The sequence below is a fragment of the Microdochium trichocladiopsis genome (genome assembly GCF_020744255.1).
Source record: "Microdochium trichocladiopsis strain MPI-CAGE-CH-0230 chromosome Unknown B0I36scaffold_4, whole genome shotgun sequence".
Classification (NCBI taxonomy): domain Eukaryota; kingdom Fungi; phylum Ascomycota; class Sordariomycetes; order Xylariales; family Microdochiaceae; genus Microdochium; species Microdochium trichocladiopsis.
The window spans coordinates 2,029,237-2,045,181 of record NW_025763547.1 but is presented as its reverse complement, the minus strand read 5'-3'; the positions used below and the strand labels follow the sequence as shown (position 1 = coordinate 2,045,181).

At 57.5% G+C, this 15,945-nt stretch overlaps 3 protein-coding genes across 3 annotated transcripts; 2 read left to right on the top strand and 1 right to left on the bottom strand.

Moving 5' to 3' along the window:
• Positions 1–4,624: 4,624 nt before the first annotated feature.
• On the top strand, positions 4,625–5,585 carry B0I36DRAFT_348287 (uncharacterized protein; the record flags this gene model as incomplete). Its single annotated transcript, XM_046156673.1, has 3 exons — positions 4,625–4,709; positions 5,135–5,346; positions 5,499–5,585. The coding sequence occupies 3 exons, from the start codon at positions 4,625–4,627 to the stop codon at positions 5,583–5,585; spliced, it is 384 nt and encodes a 127-aa protein (XP_046014025.1).
• Positions 5,586–8,794: 3,209 nt separating this feature from the next.
• B0I36DRAFT_407852 (uncharacterized protein) lies at positions 8,795–11,127 on the bottom strand (the record flags this gene model as incomplete). Its single annotated transcript, XM_046161854.1, has 4 exons — positions 10,744–11,127; positions 10,028–10,342; positions 9,307–9,712; positions 8,795–9,009 (listed from the first exon to the last, which is right to left on the bottom strand). The coding sequence occupies exons 1-4, from the start codon at positions 10,858–10,860 to the stop codon at positions 8,795–8,797; spliced, it is 1,053 nt and encodes a 350-aa protein (XP_046014024.1). The 5' UTR covers positions 10,861–11,127.
• A 251-nt stretch (positions 11,128–11,378) lies between these two features.
• Positions 11,379–14,581, top strand: B0I36DRAFT_320938 (fungal-specific transcription factor domain-containing protein). Its single transcript, XM_046153619.1, has 2 exons — positions 11,379–12,587; positions 12,646–14,581. Exons 1-2 carry the CDS (start codon positions 11,654–11,656, stop codon positions 14,250–14,252), a joined length of 2,541 nt encoding a protein of 846 aa, XP_046014023.1. The 5' UTR covers positions 11,379–11,653; the 3' UTR covers positions 14,253–14,581.
• The last annotated feature ends 1,364 nt before the right edge of the window (positions 14,582–15,945 follow it).

Below are 15,945 nucleotides of genomic sequence, written 5' to 3'. Positions count from 1 at the left end.
TCGCCTCTGTTTGTGTCTCATTTGAGCCAGCTAACGTTCGTTTTTGTGAGTGCCGACAAGCGTCAGAACTCTGGGAAAGAGTAGCACACCTCCCTTGAGCGAGGGAGCACGAATGATTGGCCGACCATGTTCTAGTGACGTACAGCACCTAGACCACGGAGGGTGACCGACACCAACCATGGTCGTGATGTCGCCCGTGCGAGAGAACAGCGGTTGGGGGGCGTGCTTTAGCAAGCACTAGACCTCGAGGCCCCCAGACGGCCTCTAAAATAGCACGCTGAAGACCCACGAATGATAGCGCTCCCCTGCTCGGGCCATGGCACCGATAAGGGATAGCCTGGAGGACGGGTTCTTCGGCGGGTGCAAATTCCCCGACTAGCCTGTGGCCAATGGGAGAGCCGGTGAGAGCTGTGGCTTGAGCGATGTTGCCAACTTCTTGGATGATGATCCAATGTGAAGCAACGGCCTTGCCACATGGTGGAATCACGCCGAGTTGCACGACCGCGAGGTGGTGGACTTCCTCATACTCGTAGAGCAGTGTCGACGCGGTGCGAGGCTGCCGGCGGCCGTGGGGGCCCCAGCCCGCTCTGGCGGCTCGAGAGATGAGACGACGAGGAAGATGCTCAGGATTGATACGTGCACCGCCATGGCGCAATCCTCCACCTGCGATTGCATGGGCGGGCCTGGCTCTGGCCGCCGTGCCGAGTGCCTCTGCTGCTGTGGTTGTGGTGGTAAGGAGCGGTGGGCTTGGCCGTTGAGCAGGACGGACCAGGATGACTGCAGTGACCCGGGGTGGGCGAAGAACTTGGCGACCAGGGGCCGTATTTCCCCGACGGGAGGTGTGCGCGCCGGACTATCTTATCGGCGCCGGGGTGGGGCCTGCTGTGCGTTCTCTCAGGTCATTGGGCAGCGGCGCCAGCGTGCGATGCGCGCCTCTAGCACACCCAATTCGAGCCAAGGTGTGTGTCTCCCGCTAGCGCAGTTCGATGCATGCTTCCTTGACCCTTCTGCGCTTCTAGCGCGCATGCTCGCGGCATGTGCCTTTGGGGGTTTTTGCGTAACGATAGCAAGTGGTGGGCGGCGGGCTGGCAGTGAGACGGGCACCTCCCTCCCTGTGAGGGGCAAGCAGGACAGGCAGCTTTCGACATCGTCAGCGGCAAGCATATCGCATATTCTCACATTGACAACCATTGACGACCCGCCAGGATCCGTCTTGCTGGAGGTCGAGATACCCCGCGTGTGACAGTCCGGGGTTGTGGTCGCTTCTGCCGTTTCCCATGAATCCTTTAGTCACGAAAACTACTCCCCAGACTGCTGGACGGAGCTTGCTGCAGCACTAATCCACTGCCGTGGATCTGTCAGTAAGCTCGTGCGTTGAGCCAGGACCCTTCTTCTATCCAAGGCCGGGTTTCGAGGATGTGGTATCGCCTATAGTGTTTGATTCTCTGTTCAAGTGGTAGGCGGCAGCACATGAAGTCCAAGGTCTGTCCAAGGTTGTGGAATGGCCCAACCCTCAATACCATACACGAGGCCGCGCCTTCCCGATTGCGTCGCTGGCACTACCAGAGCAACGCACCTGCCCACCCACCCCAATTGGGCACGCACCCTGAGCTCAACCACCAGATGAACCTGGGCGCCTGTCTGCGGCGTGCCAACTACCAATGCCACACTCGGCTGTGACCACCACAACACCAGCCATCGACGGCAATGCTTCGAGAACTTCTTCGCGCTCAGGGGCCTCGGTAGCACTGCATCCAGTGTGTCTCTCGACCCTGCAGCAGTGCTACTCTTGTCACCCCGCGGCTTGCCGTCCTCCTGCCGCGATCCACGGTAGTATCCCAAGTGGACGCTCCCCGACAACGAGCCAGGCCCTGACAGCACCGCGTTCCAAGGCACCGCGCCAAATCAAGGGCCGCAAAAACTACCTTGCTATCAAGCTCGTCGTATATCTGCACCTACGACTGACCGCATGCCTAGCTAGCGCACGGCAGGCAGGAACCCACGCGGCGATCAGAAGATCAGGGCCCAGCTGCTTGACTACCAGCACTACGTTAGGAAACGGCTCTTTGAACTTCGCGACCCACAAGCGATAGCTCGACTGCAGATAGGACTATCGCCGCAGTGGCAAGTGACTCGCTCGACTTATGTAATGTCCTTGTCGTTGTACTGACAGTACGCGAACTCTGAGGTCATGTTGCTGGTGCAAGCGGCGGGAGTCATGGCCGCACACAGAACGTAAAACCAGATGCAAGATGGCCTGTTGGGACCATACACTGAATTCCGTGTCGGCGTGGAAGCCGTCACATGTGCCACCGAGACAACACCCTCGAGTTGCTATGCGACTGAAGATTCACGTAATCCAGAAAGACAGGGCCCTTTTCACCTTCGCTTATCTCCCAAGAGTTATCATTTACGTGGACCAGGAGCAGAGTGGAGGCTGGGCATCCGTACAAGAGATCCATCTGGGTCTGGCGGGCGATCATGTTTGGGCGGCTACAGACAACACACACCACACACGGCAGCCACCGGAGCTACACCTTGGAAATCGCGGAGTCCAATTTTTGCGCAGCAAGGGCCGCAAGAACGTCTGCCCACAAAAACATCCCCACTCATCCTTCTGCGGATGTGTCCTGCAGGTAATTGCGGGCTAGCGCGTGAGGCTTCTGCACGACTGGGGTAGGCGTCAAGGGTCTAATTCGAGCCACAAATCGATTGCGAGTTAATTAGGTACCCTTCAAGTCTCTCGAACCTCCATACCCTGTTTGTCCAGGGACAAGGCTGACGTGCCCCACCTTTGCTCACAGTTGATTGTTCTACCCCATACTTTTGCTACAGATACAGTGCTTTCCCGGCACGACAACGAGCTTGCAGAATGCGCACTCGTCCGCTGATGCACACGTAGGCGGCGAAGTCGCGGCTTATTGGCATTTGGCGATCTTAAAGAAAAAGAAAAAAAACAGAAAAAAAGGCGCTGTCATGGTCTCGGCAGCTCGTTCGCATCCATGGACGCCTGTGTTACGATATTACCAAAGTCTAGAGCATTCTGTGATATCAACACTATTTTGCGCAGCAACAATACCAGAGCCCTGAATGTATCAGGCACAAGGATATCCAGGTTACATTTCAGCTCGCACAACCTACGTTGGGCGGCTCAGCTTCCAGCAAGCCTAAATCATGCCTGGCAACACTGGATGTTGGCTTGGAATCGGTCGATAGAATACAGGAACGAACAGCAGCCACAGCAGTGTCAGTTTGAGCTACTCAACGATGCCTAGTTGTCAGAGCATTCACATCCCATTTGCTGGGCCAGATGCCACTCCAAATCGCAAGGCACAGGCAGGATCATCGTCCTCAACAACGAACAAGGCCACGAAACAAGGGTTCCCCGAAAGCGACTGGCGCACGAAAGCTGCTGGAGATGGCGCGCCATTTTCAAGGCACGCAATCAACCTCAAGTGAATAGCACACGGTTGCGGACATAACCAGGAACAACCCGATAGACCCCAATTGCCCGGCCCCCCCTGACACACCATTCAACAATGTCCAAAGAGCTCCTGCATGCCAAATTGCGCGCGGGAAGCGTCAGAACGGAAACGACCTTGAGATCTAGTGTGCAATCGCATGAAGTCATCCGCTGGAGCCTCCTTACCGGCATTTATCTCGGAGTGGCGTCCTTTGCCCTTGCCTTTCGATCGGCATGCGGCAAGCCCTTGAGGAGTCAGAACGGGGTTGGGTGGCAGGTTTGGGGGCGTTCTGCCCGGTGCTTTCACCTCCCCGTCGCCCCAGAACGGCAAGGCGGAGCTCGTCTAGTCCAATCAGGACTTGCCACAGCGCATTAGACGCTACTGGCGGACGTCTCAGATGTCTCTACATATCAACCTGTATCGACCAGGGCAGGCAAGGATGCTGTTCGGCATGTGAAGAGCAGTTTCCTGTCGAACGACAGTGGCCCAGGATTTACCAGGGCCAGTTCTCAGCGTGGGCACAAACTCCGAGCTCAACAAATTCACATCTCATCAGCTTTCCGAATCAGGGTCGGCGCCGTCGTCAACGAGATTACACAAGTCTCATACAAGTCGCACCTGCCCCAATGCGGACTCAGCTGCACTCCCCATTGTCTGTATGTTTGCACGCTGGGGATGGCGGGATGTATCGCCAGCCATGTGCTTACACTGAGCACTGTCGAACGGAGCCCAGCAGTCCCATTGCCCAGCTTATGAACATCCGCAACCGGGGCAAGACAGTGCATCACATCTGAACGACTCTGTCCATTGCATCGGACTGGACAAAGACTGGATTGCTGCGGGGTACGGGACCCATGCCTGGTCGGCTGTCTCTGTCCAGCCTGTCCATTAATGGTGGCAGGGGTGCGGTCCGAGGCCGAGACCCTCTCGTTGAGCGCGTCGGTGCAGTTCATGCGGCTCTGGTGACGAGGACGTACGACTACGGCTAGGAAGGAAGACTTGTCTCTCTCGCAGCTTGATAGGCACGGATTTGCTGCTATGATGCAACAGGCCAGCGCTCTGGGCAGTCGTTGATGCTTTCCGCGTTGTGCATATCCGCTCGGATCATTCTATAAAGAAAGATGCGAGGCAGGCTTCGACATGGCAGTGATGGGAAGCTCATGGCACTCTGTTTGCGAAAGCCTCCACTTGCCGGCGCAATCAGTGCTAGTGCCGGCGACTGTGCGGTTCACCAAACGCGGGGAAGTAAGTTCCAGCGGATGCGGGATTTGCCCAGAACGACGATAAGAGGCACGAGGCTCATATTTGGCCTGGCTCAGTCGTCTTGGGCGTTGTTGTAACACATATGGAGCACAAGCAGGAGGGCTCGAGGTTGCCCCGCCGTGGGCCTTGCACCCAAGTGACAGGCCGCAGACTGCATGGCGGGCATGGTGGGCATGGGGACGCTGCGCGGCTCAACTCGAGTGCTTGGCTGGGGATGCGCAAAAAACGACATTGCCTACTGCTCCCGAGGTGCTCCACCTTGATCACCTTGGCCCCACAGCTGGGAGCGGCGGGGACCCTGTTTAAGCTCGCATGCTTTACCGAGATCTTGTTCTGCTCACCACCACCCGAGCTCATGCGAGTGCTGTGCTACCGACATCTGCACGGCATCAACGACGTGCGCGTAGCCGAGAACCTTCTTGGCCGCACATGGCACAAACCGTCGGCGCCATCTCGTTTCAGCAAGCACCGGGAGCATCTGACCCTTCGCTCCTCTCCTTGCGGAAAGTGGCATTTCGATAAGCAAGAGCACCAAACCCGAGATCCGGCCATGCACGATGATTATATTAACTTCCACCCCTCTCTCCTAGCTGCGATGTCCCTCGAGTCTGCACTCACCGTAGGTGCACACCGGCTCGCAGGCCATTATCGTGCGTGTGTATTTTGCGCGCGCGGGGGCCGCCATGAGGCGGCAGCACATCCACGTCCTATAGCACCGCCGGCGTATTAATGCATCGCCCAGCGTACAACATCACAGCACCTCCTCTGTAGGGTACCTCCAAGACTGCCGAAGACACAAAGACATGGGGCAGGACACAAACTTCCCGAAACGAACAGGATTCTGGCTCGCTTCAATGATACCAGATCGGAGATATAGAAACGTCAGGCACGTTCCAGGCGTTCTTGCACCACAATCTAGATGCGACGCTGCGAAGCATCGCGATGTTTTCTTGTTGGGGAAGGCTGCTGTTGGGACTGCTATCGACCTTCCCTCCAAGGGGTGCTGCGACAGACTGCCTCTTTGACAATGACGACGTCGTGGGCGACTTGAGCAAGGCTTATTGATAGAAGCCATCAAAGTAGTGCTGTTCGGCTACCAGCCGAAATTCGCAGGCACGCATAGCATGCATGACGTGCCCGGCGGAACTATCCGTGGGCTTTCACATGCTTCTCTAGCCCGGCCCAGTAGGAGATACACCTGCTGTCTGTTGACAAAGAGATATTATGTTTCCGGTATGTCATCATTCCATGCTGTCGGGAGAAGCCTGCGGGGATGTTCTATGGGAAACGTTGGCAATGTTGCATTGCGCAATAAACGGCTGCGTGAACCGGAGGAACGTTCACTAGCGAGAGTGCCCTGATGGCGTGCTCCAACCCAGCTTCTTGCGCTAGTGTTTCGCTGTCTTTGCTCCGATACTGGCAACAAGCGATCCATGGCGGCAAAGAGGCATGCACTCACGGAAAAGAGCTCACAGGGAAATCCCAACTCTACAAACGACCCCTGGCTGACGGAGACCGACCGCTGACGGAGACCAACCATTGTCGCGATGCCTTGACTGCAAAGAGCTAGCCGACCCGAAGGCTGCAGAAAGAGAGCTGCCAATTTATTAGGCTCGGGGCCATATCAGGGTTGACCCAGCCTAGTGTCTCAGTCTCGCCGCCTTCGCAGTCGCCTCTGCCAGGGCAAGGCAACTGCCGATGACCAATACAGTTAGTTGTGAATCGGGGAAAAATGGGGCTCTAGGGGTTCCATCAGTGACTGTTGGGAACCCAGGTTGATATGGAATGCTCCAAACTCAGCTTGACCGCCTCGATTGGAGGCAGTGGGCTCGTTCCCGCATGGGCATAATGGCATCGCTTCGCATGTCTTGGTCGAACTAGCTGGGACATGGGGAAACCTTAAATCCGTGGCAGGAAATGAGTCCTCGTTGACCAAGAAAGTCTGAAATCCACTTGCCACGAGCTGGTGCACCGTTTCGCCCTCGTGCGTGCCACATTGAACCAAATCGGGGCTGGGGGCATGAATCATAGCGCGGGTCCTAAGACCATGTCTCGTGAGCTCAACATCATGCGTTTCTACTTTTTCCTCGCAGAGCCACGACTCAGGCAAGCTGTCAGGTTGCAGGTAGCAGCCCTCCCGTTAGACTCTGGTGGAGAAGAATGATGCTTGCTTGCCCGCCTGTCGCAGGGGCCAGGGTGGAGATCAACGAGCAGCAGAGCTTCTCGACTCTCCACCCTCTCTCTCTCTCTCTCTCTATTACTGTTGCGGTTATGTTGAAGGGGAAACCAGGGGGACAGTTCGGACACTCGGGAGACAAGTGGGGGGCGTCCGCGGGCTCGAGAGTTGCGAGTGGACAGACGGCTTCTGCCAAGGCTGTGGGGTTTGACAATGCAGACCCCTGGGCTGCTCGTAGCCAGAGAGCCGGGGGGGGGGGGCCCTTGATCATTACTAGTCTAGGGTCTTTGCTTGTCCAACTGCTGCATCATCTCCCGCCGACTATGAGAGTTCTTAGCATGTTGCTGTTGTCATGGTATCTACTCGCGTGTGTGTGAGAGACTGCTGTGGCTTAATTAGTGTCCATACGTAGTCATGGGAGTCGGGCGGCAGAAAGGCGTCAACTCTGGGAGCGGACAGTAGTAGTTGGAAAGCAGTGCTTGAGGAAGTTGCGAGAATTGATTCGCTCCAGAGCCGGCTGGGAAGAAGTCGAGCTAGAACGACTCTGCCGGGAGCGTGGCGCGAATCAAGACGACACACACACACGCACACAGAGAGAGCTTCGAGCGAGAGGGTTTGGTTCCTACACTAGCCCTCCCTCCCTAAATCTTCCGCAATCATGGAGAATGGAAAATGGCTAGTGAGATCTTGTGAATCATGTTGTTCGTTATGTCCGCCGGTCTCCTGTTCTTCCTGGGGGGTGCTAATTTGGTCCACGTTCGGTTTCGAGAAGCCGAGAAGTGACTGACGACCGACCCTCCCTACCCTTGGGGGCGACCTCGGGACGTGCCAAGCGCAACGACCTGGCGACTGTTGCGGGATAGTTTATTGCTAGCTGGCGATCGCCCTTTCCACTTTTCTGTCCATGTCTGTGTGCTGCTTGATTGCTGGCTTGCTTGCTTGCTGCTGTGCCGCTCCGTCAAAGTATGGCGGCGGAGTATGACAGCGGAGAGAGGAGGCCCATCCCAGCCCTGCAAGCCATTTTCCGATTCAGAATGTGGATAATGCATATTCCAACAGGCGCGGGCGCCACACGGACGCCCCCCGAAAAGCAGAGACAGCGGCTTGAGATCGTGTTTCGTCTCATCTGCGCGCCCTGCTGGGGCCCCCATCTCATCTCATCTCATCTCATCGAACAATAGCACCAGTACAGCACAGCACATAACGCTTCTTCGATGTTTGATCTCCGCCCCTCACCTCCTTTCCGTCTTGGATCACGCGCCCGTGCGCATGACCTCTCTCCTTGTGCCTGAAATGTGTCAAGCTTGCATCTTGCAGATGGAAAGGTCAGTTGATACACCAAATCCACACAGGCTCTCTCTCACACACACGCACTCTCGGGACTGACGGCAAGTCGAGTTCTGACGATGATGATGCCCTTGTGCCCCCCCTTCCCCTTTGTGGATATATGCACCCGGCCGCTGTCAGGGCGATGGCAGGAAGTCGAGATCGGAGCGGCGGAGCGCCCACGATCCACAAAAGCCGTCATTGTGCGTTGGGCAGGTTTATGCGTTTGCGCTTTGTAGCATGTGGTGGTGCATGCAGTGCATAATGTTGCTCTCGAGGCCTCGTGCATCTCAGCGCACATGCCAGAGGCAAGGTTTATTGCGCTTTCCATTAAGACAACAGTGGGCGATGTTGCCTCTGTCGTGGGGCAGCTGTCACACCAGAGACACAGATACATACAGGCACACACACACGCGCAGTCCCACGCTCACTGCACATGGGGGCGCCGTCGCGGAGTAATGCCCGGACTACAAGCGTGCCTGGCATATGGCGGTGGTGGGCTACCGATATGAAAGGCCCGAAAATGGAGAGTTGCATACGAGCTGGAGCCGGAGCCGCTGCCGCGCTATAAGCATGATCGACGTGCGGCGGAGCACATACAGGTGTCGATGGCAAGACCCCGAGGGGCGGCGGGTTCGCGCGAGTTTGCTTGTAGTCCCAATGTAACTCTTTGAGGAGGCTCGTGCTCGGGACAGCTGAGGATTATCGGTGAGACAAGGTGTGACAGGACCTTTCGTCGAACAGGATGCAAGCGAGCATAGTTTGTGGTTGAACACAGGCCTGTGGAAAGGCAAAAGTGGTCAATGTCCATCACGATTGCTGATCGAGGCTGAGAGTGCCGGCCTCTGTGGCTGGTTGGCTGGCCTTCGTAGTGGTGGTGCCTGAGCTGTTGGCGTTGTCGTCTTCGGGCTGAGCAGAGCTCCTGCTCGCTGAGTGGCTGCCTTCCGTGCGGCTTGCAAGATAGCTCCTGGGGCGATCTGACCAATCCCTGGATCCAGATCCGAGCAACCTGGCACTTGACCAGGACCTCTTCCTGATGGCCAACTAGACCCTTCCCAAGTTTGGTCCCGGACAAACCTCCAGACAGAGCATGAGAAGACGTCGATCGTCGGCCATGACCATGCTTTTGCCTCTTGGCACAGCGTTCTTGGGCGGCGTCGCCGGGCAGGCTGCAGCGAAGACGACGCCGATCCGGCAACGGCGTCTCGTCGGAGGCAAACCCCGTTCGTATCTGAAAGTCCGGGATGCCAAGGGGTGGGTTTTCTGGAGATGCAACTCGTCGATGGCTGAGATGGTTTCGCTTCGCATCTGGGAGATTGGACGTCTCAAGCGCCCCGGGTCGAGGTCTGTGTGTTGGCTCGGCAGACGTGCTATGTTTGGCTTGCTTGCCCATTCGCCATGTCATGCCCAGGGACGGACCGGCAGTCGTTGTGCCACAGAGGGCTGCCAAGCGCTGCGACAAGTGGGTGGATCGCAAAGGGGCCTTGCCGCATCGCATAGTGCATGGGGACATTGCCTCTGCTTCACAGCACATGCACAACTGGCGGCGGCATATTACGGTATACTCCATCCAGCCTGACTCCTGGATGTTTTGCTCTGCGACGGCGAGGGCGCAGCACAGCACGGCACTGGGAGATGCCGCCCCGGCGCTTTTGGCCCAATCGGGACATAAGTTCTCGCCATCCAGAGTCGCAGAGTTGCATGGCTGGCATGAATTTGCCCATCCTGCGTGACAGCAATTTAGGGACTTGAGGCAGCGCAGAAATGGCGGGCGGCGGCAGTGGCAGCACACACACACACGTCGGGGACCAGAGGGGCCAGGGCCAGAAAGAGGAAGACGATTGCCGTGGGCGGGATGGCGTGCGCAACGACGTCGTCGATCAGGGTGTTGCTGGCTGGGAGCAGCTAGCGCTAGCCGAGCCGAGTCTGTCTGTCTGTCTGTCGGTCGGTCGGTCTTGTCGAAAGGGACGAAGACGACGATGACATGGTGCATGGTGCATGGTGGATTTTGCGCGCGGGCACAACGAGTCGCGAGGAGCGTGTGGCGTGGCATGGGATGATTTTGCGCAGGCTTGGGGGAGGCAGCGGCAGCAGAGGGCGGAGGAGGGGCGCCCTAACGCAGGGCAGCTTAGCTCCGCTGTGCGAGTCGATGGGCGTGGAGGGCCAGTGGACCGGCGACCGTCGGGCCTTGGGCAGACTGCGGGGTGCTCCTGCCAGAGCGAGAGCAGCACCCCTCCCGGGCAGCAAGTCGCCGGCCTGCCTTGGCAGCATCGCTCACCTGGCATGCGGCTCGCTTCTGATTATGCGCCGACGCTCTGCGCTGCGCTGCATCTCCCCCCCTCGCCCATCATCATGCCCTGCTCCTGCCAATATCCTCCCGGCAGCCTGCCAAAGCATAATCCAGTTCCTCCGGTGCCGTGCCTGCAGCACCGCGTGCATGTGAGAATGGGCCATCCGCCTAGAAAGTCGAGTCGAGTCGAGTCGAGCGAAGCCGCGTCGAATGCCATGTATTACCACAAAACACACAACACCAGCTTGCCAGGCACCGTCAGTCATGTCTGCCTTCACGCTGGCTTCCGGCATGATCTCCAAGCAACAGGTCAACTCTGAAGCTGTCTTCACCAAGGCCATTGCAGCCGCCAGCACACAATCAAATAGTAGTAATCAGCGGAGCGGGCGAGGGCCAGACAGAGCAGACCCCGTCCATGCCTTTGTCCACAGCAACAACAACAATGACAGTCAACCAGGGCCACACTTATCGGGCTCTCTCTCTCTCTCTCTTTCTCTCCAGCGGCCTTGTCGAATCAACCGCCGGCCATGGCACCCCTGTCCGCCTCGGCAGGCCCCGTCGAGCGGGTGTTGCTTCTCGTTGCACGCCCCCCTGCCCGTCGAGACCCCCCATGCCAAATCCATGCCCTCCACCAGGCCAGAGACCCTGGGTCCCTCCTCTATCGCGGCCCCCTGCTCAATCACGGGAGGCTAGGCGGCGCCCCTGCAAAGTACCGGCCTTGTACCCACGCCCGCCCTCCCCACCACTGCTGCCAAAATGCCACCACTGACAACCCCGGCTCCCACCAACCTGCCCGGCTCACCACCGCGACTTATATCTATTCCCGCTCTCCCGTCCGATCTCGTTTTCGCCGCCCTCCAGATCCAGTGATGCCATTGTGCTTCTCGCCATCGTCTAACACCTCTTACAGCCTGCTGTCTCTTCCCATATAACCGCAGCCACTTATCAACTCATCAACAACAATCTGTTACACGTCTTGGTCAACGCCACATCCAGGCTTGTTATACCTGTCAGGAGTCCACCACGCGAGGCACAGCTTACTTCAGAGCTCGTTACCTCCCTCCCACTCCTTCCTGTGGCAAATTCACAACCACAAACAGCAAAATCTCAGATCATAACCACACAGCCGCCGACATGACGACAGTATCACCACCACAGGCCATACCGGCCAACAAGGACCTCCAGGCTGCCCGCAAGCGGCGGAGAAGGGCTCCCGCTGGCGGTGCTGCCGACGACTGCTTTGCCTGCGTCAAGACTGGTGCCAAGTGTGACCGGAGGCGTCCCTACTGCTCCCAGTGCCTAGAGTTTGGCAACGAGTGCTCCGGCTACAAGACTCAGCTCACATGGGGAGTCGGCGTCGCCTCTCGCGGCAAGCTTCGTGGTCTTTCACTTCCCATCGCAAAGGCACCCCCGGTCCAGCCCGTTCCCAAGAAGGCTTCCATGCGTGCTCGGGCGAGCTCAAATGCCACCAGCCAGTGGAGCAACGACTCTGGAGACCGCAGCCCAAAGAGCATCCGCCGGGATAGTGTCGAGGTCAGGACCTCACACCTGTCTGCCTCCGTGCCCACCACCCCTTACCAGCAGTTTGGCGAGTACCCCAGGTTTCCTCTGCCCACGGAGCACGCCCCAGTCTCGACGCAGGCGCAGTGGGCGAGCCTCCCCGCCTTCACGGATCATTACAACCCGGAGCCCCCGAGGTTCCACAAGATCAACACAGCCATGAGCCACTTCTCCATGATGGGTGAGCCCATGTCGGCATCGGTCGAGTCCCTGAGCGACGTCGAATACACCATGTCGCCCATGGCCCACACCTTTCCCTCGCGTGAGGAGCAACACTTCATGAGCAGCCCAACCATCATCTACGAAGGCTATGCCACTCACAGCTCCCCGCCGCCGCCGCACAGCCCGGCCTCGGCCATCATGATCAACAACCAACGCTCGGCTGCTCCGTCTTGTCCCAGCCTGGTGTACGCGCCCTCCGAGCACGGCTCCAGCCTCAGCTCGCACCACGACGCCGCCTTTGATGCCCACATGGCTCACAGGCTGATGGCCGACAATGACACACTGAGTAAGCAGGATCACTACTGGTTCTTCCAGCCTCAGCAAATGCTTACAGTTCCCCTTAGGTGTTCCTGAGCTGGACTCCTACAGCACAAGTCCTCACTCCAGCGTCAGCGGATACTGGCCGCCCTCATCTATGCGCGAGGAGACCAAACCCCTTCGCCCCCTCGAGCATATGCAAGCCCACTCAGCCCTGCCCCTGGAGACCAGCAACCTGCAGGTCAGCCCGGATCTCATCGCGAAGATCCCCTTCTTCCTCGACTACTATGAGAAGACCATGTGCCCGTCCATGGTCCTTATTGATGGCCCCACAAACCCGTACCGCAACCACATCCTGCAGCTGGCTTCGAGCTCGAGGAGTCTGCAGCACGCCATCTGTGCCCTGGCCGCCTGCAACTTGAGGATGAAGCGGAGACTCAGCCTTGGCCAGCACTCTCGGGAGTTCTCCTTGGCCGAGATTGGCAACGGTGACTTGGCTGCTGGTGATGACCCATCGCTGTCCGAGGAGCTTCAGCACCGTAACCTGGCCATCGCTCTGCTCAATGAGCAGCTCAACGATCCCGCCAAGGCGTCACACGACTCCGTCCTGGCCACCATTCTGCTCCTGTGCCACTACAGAATGGTCGAGTCTGGTATTGCCAAGTTCCACACTCAGTTTGCTGGTGTCAAGAAGATCCTCAGCATGCGCGGCCACGGCTCGAGCTCCTCCGCCTGGATGGAGGCTGTTTTCACCTACTTTGACTCGATCTCGGCGAGCATCAACGACCGTGAGGCACAGCTCAGCCATGGTTTCTTTGGTCTCTCGCTCGATGCCCCCTTGATTCCTGCCGGAGCCGAGAACTGGGTCGGGTGCGACCACGAGCTGTTCAAGACCATTGGCAAGCTTGGCCGCCTCAACCTTCTCTCTCAACACCGCCCCGTGCAGAGCCCTATGGACTTCGCGGGCCTGAGGTCCACATCGCCGATCGGCTCCCCACTTGGACAGTCATTCAAGGCCCCTGTTGGCGATTTCTTCAGCATTCCGACAGGCCGCTTTGATGGCAATGGCTTCAGCACCCAGCTCAACAGCGAGCAGATGCTGTCCTCGAGCGTGGGGTCTTCGCCTGACTACGACGATCTCCGCTCCAACTTTTGGCGTGAGTGGAAGGAGGCCCGCACTGCCCTCCAGAGCTGGGAGTTTGATGCCCAGCGAGTTGCTGCCTCTCTCCCTGAGCCCGCGACACCTAGCACTCTCCGTGACCTTGGTCACCTCTCGGAGGCCTTCCGCTACGCTGCGCTTCTCTACACCGAGCGTCTTGCCTCGCCCCATGTGCCGTCGAGCCACAACACATTCCGCAACCTTGTCAGCCAGGTTGTGTACTACGCTACTTCGCTCGAAGCTGGCAGCAGCGCCGAGAAGTTCCTGCTCTGGCCCATGTTCGTTGCTGGCAGTGAGTGTGTCAACGAGCTCCAGCAGAACATTGTCCGCAACAAGTGCCGAGACATCATGGCTCGTAGTGGCTACATGAACAACCTCTCTGCCATTGAGGTCCTCGAACGTCTCTGGGCGGGCGAGTTCCTGCGCCCGAGCGAAATGGCTCCGGGTGCGCATATCGGACCGACCCGCGGTCCTTTCAGCTGGACTAGATGTCTTGGCGGACGCGGCCCCGACGTCGAGTGGATCATGTTCTGAGAAGAGCATTGCTCGCGCTCAACTTACGTTGACTGTTACGATCTTGCGCTTTTTTTTTCTCTTTCTTTTTCATGTTTTGGGTTACACCAAAAGTACCTTGTATTCAAAAGGGTCGAGCATGGCGGGTCATCACTTTACATTCTGGGCTGGGCATAAATGAAGACATGATATTTGGGCTTGGGAGCATTGTTAATGGCAGGAGCATGGCGCACAAACTGGGCATGCTTGACGAGAACAAAATCTTGTATAATTAGCAGCGAGCGCTGGCTTATGGTTTTTTTGGTCGGGCAGACCAAGCAACGAAACAATACATGATCACTTTGACAACATTCATCAACCTTGCCATACATGTCGTCGTTATGTGACTCCCGCAGGATCCACTTCCCCAGATTCTGGCTTTCAGCCGCACCAGATCTGCGTGTATGCCACATACGCCTCTGACGCACCTCTGATTCAGCCTCACCCGTATCTGGACTAAGGCCAGGGGTGGCTGTTGGCGAGGCGTCTCGCAGCACGATCGGGCGTGGGTGTCTCCTTGGCGTTTGCAGTCCTGACATGATCGACACACTGTCCTTGTGAATGGGTGCGCTGGGACGGACGTGGACGAGTGGCATCATGGTTAACGGGCCGTGCACGCCGTGCAAGTGCCAAGACGAGTGGTGTACGGTATGTGGTCTTGATGCTGGACTAGCAAGTTGTACCAGCTGAGGGTTGGGGGGAGGGGTGCGTCAAACGATACGGTGCGCGGTTCATATAGCGATCATGATTGTGCGAGGGAGGGGAGGGCCCGGGTGATGATTATACGTATCAAGATGTAGATTACATGCAGCAAGTATGACCTGTATATACCTGGCGGCTTCCTGCTCTTCTGGTTGAGTTGGATTCCTCTGAGTGTGTCGGCCTCGGTCGAGTCGTACTTCAGGAAGCCGAGGGGCTCAGTGCTTTTTTGACGGGAAGAGAAGAAGATCTCTTACTAGCTGATGACTGACTACAAGGTAACACCGTCGGAAGTGTGGGACTTGTGCGCTCATTGTGGATGAGCACATAGTCGCTGGGGTGAGACGAGTAGTCTTTCACGTGCGCTACTGGCTGCTGGCTACGTACCAGCCTAGGAGGTGAACCTGACTCTAAAGAAGGCCTTACTATGCCTTGGTTTTATACCGCATGGCAGGCCTACAAACAGGATGGGCAGAAGTACTGAACGCAACAAAGCATGGCAGGAGACGTGCAAACTGAACCGCAAGAGCACGAGGCTTCAGCTGCGCCTGGAATTTGTGCCGGGACACATCAATCTTGCCTCAATTCCTGGTCACAATAGTCCCCGCCACCCAGGTCTGAGCATAACACGGCCGAGTCGTCGGATGCAAGAAAGCCTAACAAGTATCCTCCTCCTTGTTCGTGGGGCATCTTGCTCTCCGTCTTTCTACAGATGATCTCGAACAAGGCAAAGATCGGACGGTGGCAAGCAGGACAAGACGCTCGCAGCGCTCTACAAAGCTTCCGCAAGGTCTGTGCAGTGATGACTATGGGTGTGGTTCAGTAGCGCAGTACTGCATATGCTAACCGGCGCCGGTGTCATTCCGCTTCAGCAGCCCTACAGAGCAGAGAAAATCATAGGGACTTTGCCATTCACAGCAGAGTTTCCGTCGTGACGATCTGTAAGTAAGAGTATGCGGTATGCTCTGGTGTACTA

What these genes read in the sequence shown, in the direction of transcription:
- B0I36DRAFT_320938 (XM_046153619.1), top strand. Translation starts at nt 11,654, where the DNA reads ATGACGACAGTATCACCACCACAGGCCATACCGGCCAACAAGGACCTC. An exon ending in GGCCGACAATGACACACTGA is followed by an intron (nt 12,588 to 12,645) that starts GTAAGCAGGATC and finishes AGTTCCCCTTAG; the next exon opens with GTGTTCCTGAGCTGGACTCC.